We start from the raw sequence: 13459 nt of genomic DNA on the forward strand, positions 1-13459 counted from the left end.
ATAACTTTGCGGTGACTAAATACATGAAGTACTTTTAAAAAAGAACCCAGGACAAATTTTGCCCAGAGATTTTATACTATTCTTCCTTTTGAAGTGTAAATAGGATTTAGCCTTTAAATGTAAATGAAATGTAGTAAATGAGTAAAAGCCCCCATGTCTGGGGGATTCAACAGTTGACAGTTTCGGACACCTTTTGGTTAGAGAAACTTCTTGAGGGCTGGCTGCTTCTCCCAGACTAATTAAATGAAGACTATGGTTAGGACTGATCCAACTGAAACTTGGAACAACCTTCATAATTACTTTTGTGATTTTTAAGCAGTTTTGTGGATGAGCTCACTTTGATATCAGTTGGGGTAGAATCTGGTTTGAGGCAGTCTGTAAATTCTTACAGTGTAATGGATGGTGTTGGTTGAGTAAAACATTGTTGTGTCAGTTTTGCAGAAAATACCGGTTAATACAGACTGTTGACATTCTAGGGTCTACAAATGGTCATTTCCCTCACATAGTCAAAATGCTGTATGTTTGCAGAACAATTCTGTATATTTGGCAGGGTGTAGCTATTGTGTGGTTTTGCATCACATTTGTTAAAACTCACTACCACAAATCAGGATTTATGTGTGCATGCATGTGTGCGTGCGTGTGTGTGTGTGTGCATGTGTGTGTGTGTATATATATATGTGTGTGGGCAAGTGTTCATGCACCTCTTCATGAACTTAGCACATGCACACAGTTTAAATAACAGCACTCATTGCCAGAAAAAAGAACATGCATTTAATATCAGTTCAATAAATATTTCCTCTTCAAGTGTGAGACTGAACATATGCTGAGGTTATTCTGTATTATTTCTTCAGCTCACCTCCTGGCAAAAGAAATCCAGCTCCCCTGCTGCATGGGTATACTTACAGCAAATGCTACATCTTTATTTAATATCTCTATACATTTACCAGCCAAGGCTTGAATTCCATGGATTTTTTTGCCATAATGGAATAATCCTCTGGGAAATCGCACAGCTCTATAATGTAGATGTGGGAGAAGAACTTGGCAGACAAGTTACCTTGAATGACATGAATAAGCTGTAAACTCTGGTGAAAGTCTTTGCGAGCTAAGTCTACTGATCTACATACATTTGTTTGCCTGTCATAAATCATTATAAATATGATTATAATAGGCAGCACAGCTGTTCATATGTTAACACTCTTTCTCTGATTTATGGGCCCAGGCTTTCGTGAGTCTTCACTATCTGCCTATTTTATGTTCAAAAACATATTAAGATACAGAAAGATCCATTCAACAGTAACAGAACAGAACAGAAATGATCTAACATTGAGTCTGTGGACTGCATGGAGCAATTTCTTGTGAGCCTCTAAACCATGTTTTGCCTTTAATCAACTTCTTTTCTGGCACATCCCCTAAATATCCAACCACATAAAAATTTACTAATATTTTGTATGTACACAGTGAAAAGAAATGTATATTCAGAAATATGTTTAGACTACCAATTTTAGACATAGGGACAAGGCTTTAAGCCCCCGAACAATCAGGGGTAGAATGTGTGGCATAGTGCAGAGTGAAAAGGCAGTTCTTACTTGTTTGACAAATATAATGCAAATAAAAAAAAACTAAAACAAGAGATAACATATATGTGGTACTTTATGACTAAGAAGATAGTAATCACTGAAATAAATGACTAATACGAGTAATGCTACCATTGACATTTTACTCTATGTATAGTCCTACTTGTAACTTGTAACTTTTTTCATTTAACAATATTTCTTCCGCCCTCATTATTTGGCAGGCTAAAAACTAACAGTTGATCCAGCTAATCCTACATCAAATCAGTGTTAACTCCTCACTGTGCAGGATGAATACAGTCCTTTGTGCAAGCTCTCATGCTGTACTTTGAAGAGTATATATTTCTCCAGAAGTAAGCAAATGTAATAGCTCTCACCAGTTTGCAATTGTTGCACCCTTCAAATAACAGTTTAGGTACTGAAGTAAAGTGCCAGGCTTCAGATAGGTGGTGACTGATAAAAGGCACACTGAGAGATGATTGTGGTTTGGAAAAGTTGGCCATCATGCTTGCAGTGATTTTATCGATGGGCTCTGACATGTCCTAAACTTGCAGAAGTGAAGGAGAAAAGGAAGTCTACTTCCTTTCATCGTGCTAAATATGTAACTTCACCTGATATATGGAGCCATATGTGGTGCTTTGCTACTATTTTTTTTTTTTTAAGTCTCTTGCGAGCGTTAATCGTTTTGGCTCTTCCTTGCTGGACAGTGCAAAAGCTAACTGTACAGCTCCATTAATCTAAATGAAATGGAGTGTTGTGGTTGCTATACTTCTATATATAATATGATACTCTTGAGTATTCCCCTACATTTGCTCTGATGGAAAAAACATTGTTCATGCCGAAAGGATGTAATGTAAACTCAGTTTGGGACAGCTGAGTCAGCCAACTGTACATTCTATGCAAACAATGAGTGAATATACTCATACATTACTGTCATCTAAACGATTATTACGCAATGTATTGTTACATGGTGGGCTGCTTGGTCAAGAACATACTATAAGCAGCTGCGTTTATGGGGAGTGTTTTCCTTTTTCTACTGAACGACGATTCAAAACAGAAGGAAAAAAAAGGACAAAAGACTATCTGACGCTCGCTATTAATCTGTTCATAATGTCACATATCTGATGATCAATCGATCTTTCGGCAATTCAAACAAACCACAAATCCTTTACTTTACTACAAACATCAGATGGCACATTCCCTTAGGTTTTATTGTGAAAAGCAGAGAATATTTGACCCTATCTCCAGTTTGCATTAGATCAAGTTTTTAAGACTGGATCCTGGCTCCAGGGAGCTCTTTGTTATTTCAGTGTAGTTTACTAGGAGTTTGCCTGTGAAGAATGGGGATAGAAAGGTAAAAGATGATAAGCTGCACAGATGTTCTTGTCTTCGATGAGAGCTGTTAAAACAGCAGTTAGACATTAGAACAACTTATAATTATTTGGACTTGAAAGAAGGAAGTCTTTTTGCTCCGCTTTGCTTATCGCAATTAAGCAGAAGCCACAGCAACATGATTTGGTGAGGAAACCTGTGTATTTAACTGTTTGGTTGTATGCATGTGTTCTGGATTGATCTTCTTATCAGTGGGATGCAGTCACCACAACCTAAACTGAAAAATGAAATGCCGTGCATTTATTTGTCTGCCTGTGGTTGTAGCTGAACAGGAACTAACCAGACTGGCTGTTGGTAGATAATTTTTTTACTGCTCAAAAAATTTGCAAGGATGTGGAGAAATTTACAGGAAATGAACATAGACATTGTCAATGCGATAGTTTCAAATTTGTAGACAGTACATTGTCTTGAAAAATGGGAAACTATTAGCAGGTGCAATTTGCATAGTTGAACGATTAAGCGTTTCCTGACATGCAGTCAGCAATAATGTGGACACAAATCTTTAAGGATTTTGGCTTCATAACAGTCCATTTGTGTTATTTTGCTTTGCAAACTATTACCTCATATCCTGATAACTGTTTTGAAGTGGATGGATTTGCAGTGATCAGGTAACCCTTGACAAGGAAATCTGCTGAATCAATTAACTGTTAGAAATGGAGTAAAAAAAAAAAAAAAACAGAACTGGTGGTCGCATCGACAACCACATAACCACACGTTTGGCTTCTCAACCCCTCACATTGCATCACCACCCTCTTAGTGAATCACAACAGGCCTTCGACACCACCAAAATGCAATCAAGTTTTCCTATTCCATGTCCAAGCCTGAATGTGAAGTGAGATTTATAACAGTCATTTGCTCTTGTCCATTCCTATTAAGGAAGGGGTGGATTTCAGGACACAAGCATGTGAGGCTAAAGCATATTTCATTTGGGGTTCCTTATTCCTTGTTGGCTTGGTCCTGCAATGTTGTTTCTTGACCCCAAGCATTCATGTTTTGAGAAAAAAAAGCCCCTCGTGTATGGATAATAAGAGGGAAGGAAAGTCATACCAAGACGCAGCATTTAAGGAGGGGGGGTCAAAGAGGTTTAAAGAACAAAAGCAACAAATTCTAGCATGCAAGCATGAGTAGGTTGTATAAAATATATGATTTTAATAACATTACTATTAATGTAAAAATAAATGGCAGTACAAAGAAGTACTTTTACATGTGAAGATAGTGAATGGGTTACATTTTTTCAGTACATCAACTTTTCTTTTGTTTGGGCACGAATGACCAGTACCAACCCCAACACACAAAGTAAGATCCACCACCTGTAAGTTATTTTCATGTCCTGTCTGAAATATGACACTGACTGTAATACTACATATACTGTATATAAAATAATTCAAGTTGAATATACACTGAACAGGTATATTATAACATTATGACAAGTGAAGTGAATAACACTGATTACTGATCTCGTCATCATTGAATCTGTTCGTTGGTAGGATATATTAGGCAGCAAGTGAACATTTTGTCCTTAAAGTTGATGTGTTAGAAGTTCTGGTTGGGTGTTCCAAGGGCTGCAATGCTCAGTATTAATCAAAAGTCCAACGAAGTCACAGCGGTGAACCGGCGGCCAAGGCTCATTGATGTATGGGGGCCCATGTAGTCCGATCCAACTGACAAGATACTGTAGCTCAAATTGTTGATGAAGTTAATGCTGTTAATGCTTGACGGATCAGGACTGTTTTGCCAGCAAAGGGGGACCAACACAATATTAGACAGGTAGTCATAATGTTATGCCTGATCGGTGGCCATTAAGTTATGCCTGTTGTAACATTGTTGCAATGTCAGTAAATTAGTGGTATTTAGTTTTGTGTCTTTTGCATTTTTTTTTATTTAGCCTATTACAGTTTTGTAACTTCTGAAGCATTCCTGTCATTTTTCATTTTTTTTTTTTAAGGGAAATGAGCCCATAGTAACTGTGTATGCTGCCTACAATAATGCTGTGATTTCTTCTATATTTCCTCCAAGGTTATACCATTTTATCATTCTACTACTGTTTTGCCTCATCTATCAGCATCATAATGCTGTGTGGTCTTCTTGATGAACATATTTGGATGTTCTGTCAAATGTACTCCTTTGCCTTCTCCACATCCCTCAGCACCACTGTATCTTCCACATGTGTGCTCAGACTGCTCAGCCCCTGTACATACTGGCCCTAATCTAAGTGTATGTTCACTGTTATACGAACAGACGCAAGCTGTTAACATGTGAACAGAGGTGGGGCAGATTAAACATGTTGTGCGGAGACAAGCATGTCAGGCTTCATTAATTAGGATCATATGTGGGATATGCTTCTCATATTTTTTAGCACCTTCAATCATCTTTAGATGTTGGGTAGATTTGGCACAAATGTAGCATTTATCGTTTGTTTTTTAATTATGATTTACATTATAATGTGTTTGCTTCCTTTTTTTCAAGTCTAAGGTTTCCTATATCATCGGGCAGTGTCACACTTAAAACAAAAATGAGTTGCAAATAGGTTGATTATAGATTAAGAAAGATAATGTTTGCCAAAATAGAATCAGTAATCTGTGATATCTTCAAATGTAATTTTTACTTATTTATATTTAGAATTTTAAGTAAGCAGATTATATATATATATATATATATATATATATATATATATATATATATTCACTTTTTCTAGGTTCCTATTTAAATGTATGCAAATGTTTGATATTGCCCATGTTAAATGCTTTGTACAAAAATGTGAGATTGTCCTCATGTCCTCAGTGTCCTCATGTCTCCTGTACTGATGCATATAAAGTGGATTCAAAAGTTTTGGAATCCTGTTGAAACTTGTGGAATCTATACCAGCTCAGTTGTACTCTGTCAAAAAGCTAGATATGAAAAATCCAGATTTTTTTACTCAAGTTGTTGCATGTCATAAGAATCTGGAATAGAGAATTCTATTCTGTATTTAGAATCTGTAAGAATCTGGAATAAAAACATTTTACTGGTACACTTAGACATTTGGACTTTACTGTATGTCCATGAGTAGATTTAAAGGTGTATTGTAATTGAATGACCATGATAATATTCATAAATACTATTTTTGATCTTTTTTTGTTATATCAAATTTAGCATTATTATTTACAAGCTATTTGTCAATTACAGTTCAGTGTTATCCATATAAAAGTATGATTATGTGTGTAGCAAGTGTACACATTCTACTGATTTCAGTTTTCTAAATTTGAAAGGAAAAAATAATAATAATCAGAAAATGTCTTACTGTAATGAAATCAATGTGCACATATAGAAAAGTGTGTTCTGTTGCAGTTGTGCCTGTTATTTTCTTTTTGTCATTCTCCTTTTTTTTACCCAACGAAACACACATTTAGAATAAAGAAATATATTGTGTGCTGTGTCTCAAATCATGCATTTCTCTGTGTCATCATTGGCACTATCTGAGTTTCTTCTGTCCTGCTTTTAGATTGTCCTTAAAGAGCCACAGTGGCACAGCAGGCAGGCAGAGCAGTCTGGTGATCCATGGGGCAGACTTCAGCACCAAGGACATGGACAATGACAATTGTTTGTGCAAGTGCGCCTTGATGTTAACCGGAGGTAAGAAACAGGAATCTTGAGTTCAAAAAACAACTTTTATATACCATTTAAATTATCATTGCATCTTGGTCTACACTGATACATTAGTCTCCTCAAGGTGCTCATTTTGGTTCTCTACCTCACTTTATTCTGGACCATGACACAGATTTCCCGTATCCTGTATTGTTTTAGACTATGCATGGAAAATCATTTAAATGCTACAAAGGCCAAAGTCAATGTTACTATTTGGCTTTAGACGTACAAGTTAAACGTCTTGCTATCGCTCTAGTGTGTACTCTGTGTGGCCATGAGCCGGCTACTATGCGCTTTCCAAGAAAGCTTATTGTCACAATGTACAAAGGTGGTTTTTCCATGTTAGACTGACAAAAACTGGTACATTGTGTTTGCATTTTATTTGGAACACCTTTACACCTGTACATTTATTCAATTTTCTATGTGGCACGGTGATGTTGGTGGTTTTCAGGCTGGTTCGAGCATTTCAGAAACTATTGTTCTCCATCCAGTTAGCAGCAGCTCTGTAGATGGAAACATCTTGTTGATGAGCGAGATCAGAGGGAAAAGGCTAGACAAGTAGCTTAAATAAGCACATCACAACTTTCTATCCATGGTGAGCAGAATGGCATGTCAGAATGCACTCTGAGTTGGATGAGCTACAACAGCAGAAGGCTACTTTGTGTCCAACTCCTGTCAGCCAAGATCAAGCTCACTGTAACCAGACAATTGTAAAGAACTGTACTTTTGTTACAAATAACAAAGTCACTGAGATCACATTTTTCTAATCTGATGTTCAATTCAAACCTTGACTAAAGCTCTTTATCTGCATCTGCATTTGTGAGGATCAGTATTGATAAGATGTCTAAAATCTTCCATCTATCAATAGTTGAAAAAAACCCTTGTTCATTAAGAAAAATGCAATATCTATTAAGGTCCCACTAATGACAAAATAATAAATAAATATTTATATGCACATACATTCAAAAGCTGTAAGGTTGCTGTATTTGTGTTTTTTTTCCCTTTAGAATTAATTAATGTATTAACTAATTTTTATTTTTATTTTTTATTTTTTTTGTTGCAATTAAGACCATACACATGCTTCATTCTGGTTTCCTCTGAATAACAGACATGGTACATACAAATGTTAGAACAATTCTGTTATCTGTCCTTTTCTGTAATTTGGACGATGTGTGTACAGTCTATCTACAGTTATTTCACTGCTAAATGTTTGTTTAGTGAACCAGGTTGAATAACATCAGACCAAATGAATACAATATAAGTGGTGCTACAGTCTGGGCTAAAAAGAAGTCTTCAGTGTCACATTTTGATATCATTCTGTGGCTTCATACCTACAACCACTGGGGGTGCTGTTGTGCTTGTTTATACAAAGCTATACAATATCCACTGAGATTTATTAACAGCAAGTAATTTAATGTGGGTGTTAATGATAAAACCCTACATTGCTGACTTTTTTCAAATATGTTCAAACCAACCTGTTTGTTAAATAATTTGAGAGCTCTAAATAGTTCAACACATAAGGCGTGTTGTAGGCATGCATATTTACCCTCAACTCTGCATGTAGACCTCAGCACAGTGGATATTCTCTGTCACACAGTGAAGTCCTCTTGGCTAAACAGCCACAAGACCACCACTTGCTGGCAAAGCAGGTGTGTAATGCTTTGAGTATGGAGTAATGAGGTCTTTGTGGACCTCCACATGCTGTGAAGACTCAGTCAACATAAGCCAAAACCCAAGGATTTCTATGAATACATGAACTCTTTACTCTCTTCCTGTGAAGAGACCTTCTTACCCCAAAGGAAGCACTTGGTTTTCAGATAGCTGGGATACATCATTAAGCAGAACGTGACAGCACAGGACCTGCGAGAGGTCCTGTCTTCCCAGATCTTTTATGAACCAGTCAAGTGCAAAATTTTCAAAATACAAGTGCAGCCAAGTGCAAAATTGTTTTTTTCCTGAGTTAGTCAAGTACAAGTGCATTTAAATGGCTTTGTCGCTGCACATCTAATAACAAGATCAGGCATGTTGAGTTTATGTGTCAGAAGAAATAGACCGAGAGATTTAAGAACGGACCTCTGTCTAACACAAAACTGGACACTTCCTTTTCGACTTGTATTATTAGTTTTAATAGCTGATGACTATTATTTGTAGCTTATGCTTTTGGTTTTGTTTTAAGACAATTTTATTTGGTCACTTTCAGTTTTTGGAATGTGCCAAATGTGTCTCTTATTCCACAGTGTTTTGCCAACAGTTTTTAATTCATTAGCAAATGATATACTAATTATAGAAGTTACAACCTGCTATCAATTATTTAGTTGAAAACTTTTTCTCTGCACTCAATAAGACAAAAAATGATCAGTTTGTCATGTTAAAGAGATAGCAAAAAGTCCATTGTCCTGAATGCTGACTCTGACACTGAAGACTCCTTCTCTTACACTTCATGGCACCAGTTATTTTACAATGTTCTTAGATCTTAATCACAAATTTGGCTTGTGACTGGACATAATAAAAAAAAAAGCTTTAAACTCAACTTTGACTTTGACATTAGTGACTTGTGACTCCACTTTGACTTAAGCTTTTTGACTTGAAAAAATGAATTACCTCAAATGCAGGTTAAAAACATTCTTTCTGATTAAACAATTTTAGCCAATCAGCATTATGTTTCATTTCCAAGATCAGTCTTCAACAGGTCAGACAGCCAATCAACTAACTTAAAAAAAGGGCTGCTGTGGCAGTCACCCATATTCACAGCAACTTTCTGTACAAATCACTCAATTTATACAACTAAGCACATGAGGTTTAAACGCTTGCTTAATGGCCCAACAGTGGTGGAACTAGGATTTAACCTCACAGCCATCTGATCAAAATTCCAACATTTTAACTACTGAGCTACCACTTCCCAACCACTAATGTCACATTTGCTGCACATATTATCACCTGCCTAGGATGTAAGTATAGAACTCACAACTTGACTAAGACTTTGCAGTCTTGGCTTGGGACTTATTTGTTATTGCACAACAGTAACTAAATATATTTGTGTCTTTACCTGTTAAATATCAGGCTAGGAATAAGCAAGAATGTCATATACAGTATATGTCAAGTTTCTGTCATGTTTAGGGGGGAAAAATCTGGCAATGAGAAAGAAAACGTAATAATGTGACAGATCCTTATTATCAGTATTGAAAATTACTACTATTACCACCTCTTGTATTGGAATACATGGCAGGAACATGTTGGGGTACTTAATGCATTGCACTATTGCCTTATTTAATTATGTTTAAGTGATCTAGTATGGATATAAAGCTTTGGTTTTAGCCATGATTTAATTTGATACCTGAACTCTATGACCATGGTAACAAGGAATATTAGCATCCAGTTAGGGACCTAAGTCAGATTGGTCTATAGCAATAAAAGGGCAGCATACTTGGCTCTTAGAAGTCAGGCAGGCGAAATGTCACCGATGAAAGTGGCATTTGACCTGGTGAAGAGGCGCCAAGTTCTCTCACAGAAGTGATACATGCCATAAGGGGCATTCTATGGGCGCATTCTACAAGTGGCGTGTGTGTGTGTGTGTGTGTGTGTGTGTGTGTGTGTGTGTGTGAGTGAGTGTAAGAGCGTGTGCGAGTGTGCGTGTGTGCGTGTGTGTGTGTGTGAGAGAGAGAGAGAGAGAGAGAGAGAGAGAGAGAGAGAGAGAGAGTGTGTTTGTTTGTATATGTGTGTGTCCTGAGTGTGACCGCTGCAACATAGTTGAGCTTAATGGACTGTAATGTGACACAGATGAAAGGCTTTACCCCTCACAGCTACAAGCAAACATCTTAGTGAGAGGAAACTATTAAGAAAAACAAGGACAGCAAAACTTCACTGATTTATATTTCATCTCATCATATTCTGGAATTCAGCAAAGATTTCTATTTATTTTATCCAGGCGTTTTTCCTCCCTCTTTCCTGACATGTGTGGATGATATTCTTAGTGCATTGTCAGTACAGTTTGAAGTGCTGGTTTTGCCTGTCACATGCTTCTGTAATTATCATAAGTGCAAGCTGTCAATGTCAAAAGCTGTAGAATGTAGAAATATGTTCTAGTGTCACTCATCCATGTTATATGCATATAATACATGCAGTACGGCACTCCTGATTTTTTTTTTATTATTATTGTTAATAATAAACATGGACATGGAAGTATGAGAACGTATTCAGTCCATTTGACTCTCAATCCACTATCCATATTTTGTTTTTATCGTCTTATAAGACTATCTTGTAAATCGTGTAAAATTTTAACCCTTGTTGCACAGATCTGCACTCTTCTTCTGTACTTATAAGCTTGATTTATAATCCAGCTTCCTCGTTCACAGGGTCTTGTGTTTTTAAGAACAGCTCTTCTTGATATTTCTGTATTTTCTCCTAGATAAGAATTCAATTGGAAATAAAAGAGACACCTCATATAGTCTCCTGTTTCTCAGCTGTTTCTCAGAAAAAAAAAACCCTCATTATTATAACCTATGTCTCCTCTTGTGTCTCAGTAGAGACTGATTAAGTGTTAATGATGTATTAAGTTCATATATTGAACTAATACACATTGTGTATGCATTTAACCTACTAATTCAATCTTTTTATTAACTTTCATTTTCAGGCTGGTGGTTTGATGCCTGTGGCCCATCAAACCTGAACGGGATGTACTACATCCAGGGACAACATGTTGGCAAACTCAATGGCATCAAGTGGCATTATTTCAAAGGGCCAAGTTACTCTCTCCGTGCAACTGCCATGATGATCCGACCTTTGGACTTTTCGTAGACCTTCTCACAAACCCACTGTGTAGGTGGAAACATTTTTGAAGGTGGTGATTCATTATACCAGGACACATTAGAAGTGGCTTGGTACACTATATGTTCTATATGATACGTATTGTGTGACATTCACTTGCAGTAATCCACCTTTTATGGAAAATGGGCTTCAGAGAAAAGAGGAGATTCAGCTTTATGATTATCACAGGAGATGATTAACTCTGGGGATTTTTCAGAGAGCATTCTTGGACTGCTTTTATTTTTGTATATCAGAGATATGAACTCGAGTGCCGTTGCTGGGTCACTGTCAGCTGCTGAGGCAGGCAAGTCACCTTTGATAGGGGCAGACTGGGCGATACTGCACATATAATAAGCCTGCGGCTCATTTGGTAGCTCAACAAACGTGCAGCAGCTGGAAACATTTCTGAAAACCAAAAGTGAGCCACTGTCTTGGACTTTTTTCAACAAACAGTGTTGTTGCACAGTTACCACTGAGACACATACAAATGTTTTATTATATGTTTTGTACCTACACACAATTTTTGTACATGATTCTTGACAAAATAGAGAAGAAAGCCTTGTATACAGCTTACAAACTTCAAACAATAATGTGAAAGAAGGTTTTGATATTAAATCAAGAAAATAGGGTCTGACTGATGCCAAATTGTGTTTATTTTAGAGTTTTGTTTTGTTTTTTATTAGAAGCAGTCACAGACAGAATACAGGCCAGGGTTCACATGTACGATACAGACTTATATGCGAGTTAGAATTCAGTTTGATGTAAGAATGTATTAAAAAGGTGCCTCTGCTGTAAAATACACCTTGCTCAATTACTTATTAAAGCCATTGTGAATTCAGATTCAGATGTGTTAGAAAAGGAAAACCAAAATTCTTGAAGTGCAGGCACTGACCAAGCCCAGGAGAGGTGAAACATCACTTTGAGCTTGAGCATCACAGTATAAAATTACTGCCTGCCCTTTTATTACTAAGAATAGCAAAGATTAATTATGTTTTCAATTATTTTTACATACAGACAGCAATTTATTAATATGTTATATGCATTAAAACATTCATATACTGTACATAATGAGCTTTATTGTGGCGACACTGCAAATGTACCACTTTAATGTGCAAAAAAATTTGTTTTTATGCCTTTACTGTCTATTTGGAGTACATGGCAGATGGATTGTATTTTTATGTTGAGAATCATCATGCACACACAATAACTTAAAACTCATCTAAAGCACCCACAGTGTCCTTTGCAGAATATTAGTGAAGAATACAAATTGCTTTTTTTCTATGAAATTGCAAAAGTGGCTCATTTTAGTGCAGGGTACTTTAGAACAAGCCGCATAGAACAACTGCAGACATTTATCTGTTTTGTGTTACTAAAAAAAAATATCAGGTAATTTTATAGATAAGCCATACAGCATCTGGAGCATATTAAATACTAGCATGCCATTTATTAACATACTTAAAATATTTTGAAATAATGTGTGTTTCCTTGCTGTCCTGAGGAAAGAGGGGTTTTTATATTGTGTCAAAGCAATGGGATCTGCTCAGAATTACAAAAAAAACAGAATTACACCAGAAATAATAATTCTAGTGCGGGCTGCCTTCAAAACTTTACAGTTTACCTCATAAAATTGTACAATCCTTTGTAACATTCAGCATTTTGTGATGTTTAAATAAAAGAATGCATGTGATGCACTAAAATCTTACATTCTGGCTTAGACAGCACAATCTTAGGTCATGTATGCTTTTCCTTTTTTTTTTTTACCTACAGACTTCTGCTTCTGCTAAGATTCATAAAATGCATTCCCTGCTCCTGTCACATTGTATTTCAGACATTGTATTTACACCCAGACAAAGAGGAAGAATTGTGAGAACACAAGCATATGGTGTTAAGAAGAAAGCCTGAAGCACGCCTATTGTCTGTTCAAGCAGCGCTGCTGCTGTGACAGATTGCTGAGGTGTCAAGCAATGCTGTCAGGATGGTCAAGTTACTCCACAGCCAACATTCTTCCACCCTAATAGGAGGGTTAAGCAAACGCCTCTGCTTGCAAACTCTTGCCTATCCCTCAGCAC

The 13459-nt window shown here is 36.6% G+C and overlaps 1 protein-coding gene across 2 annotated transcripts in view; it reads left to right on the plus strand.

Annotated features, from left to right (window-relative positions):
- The window catches only part of angpt1 (angiopoietin 1), a 49935-nt gene extending 36843 nt beyond the window's left edge, over positions 1 to 13092 (plus strand). For both annotated transcript variants that reach the window (XM_083524068.1, XM_083524067.1), the window contains exons 8-9: positions 6445 to 6575; positions 11218 to 13092. In XM_083524068.1, the coding sequence (XP_083380194.1) occupies positions 6445 to 6575; positions 11218 to 11381 (295 nt within the window). In that variant the 3' untranslated portion in view covers positions 11382 to 13092. The remainder of the gene's footprint in view (positions 1 to 6444; positions 6576 to 11217) is intronic.
- Positions 13093 to 13459: the final 367 nt, after the last annotated feature.

Source organism: Silurus aristotelis (assembly GCF_946808225.1).
Source record: "Silurus aristotelis genome assembly, chromosome: 21".
NCBI classification, from domain to species: Eukaryota; Metazoa; Chordata; class Actinopteri; order Siluriformes; family Siluridae; genus Silurus; species Silurus aristotelis.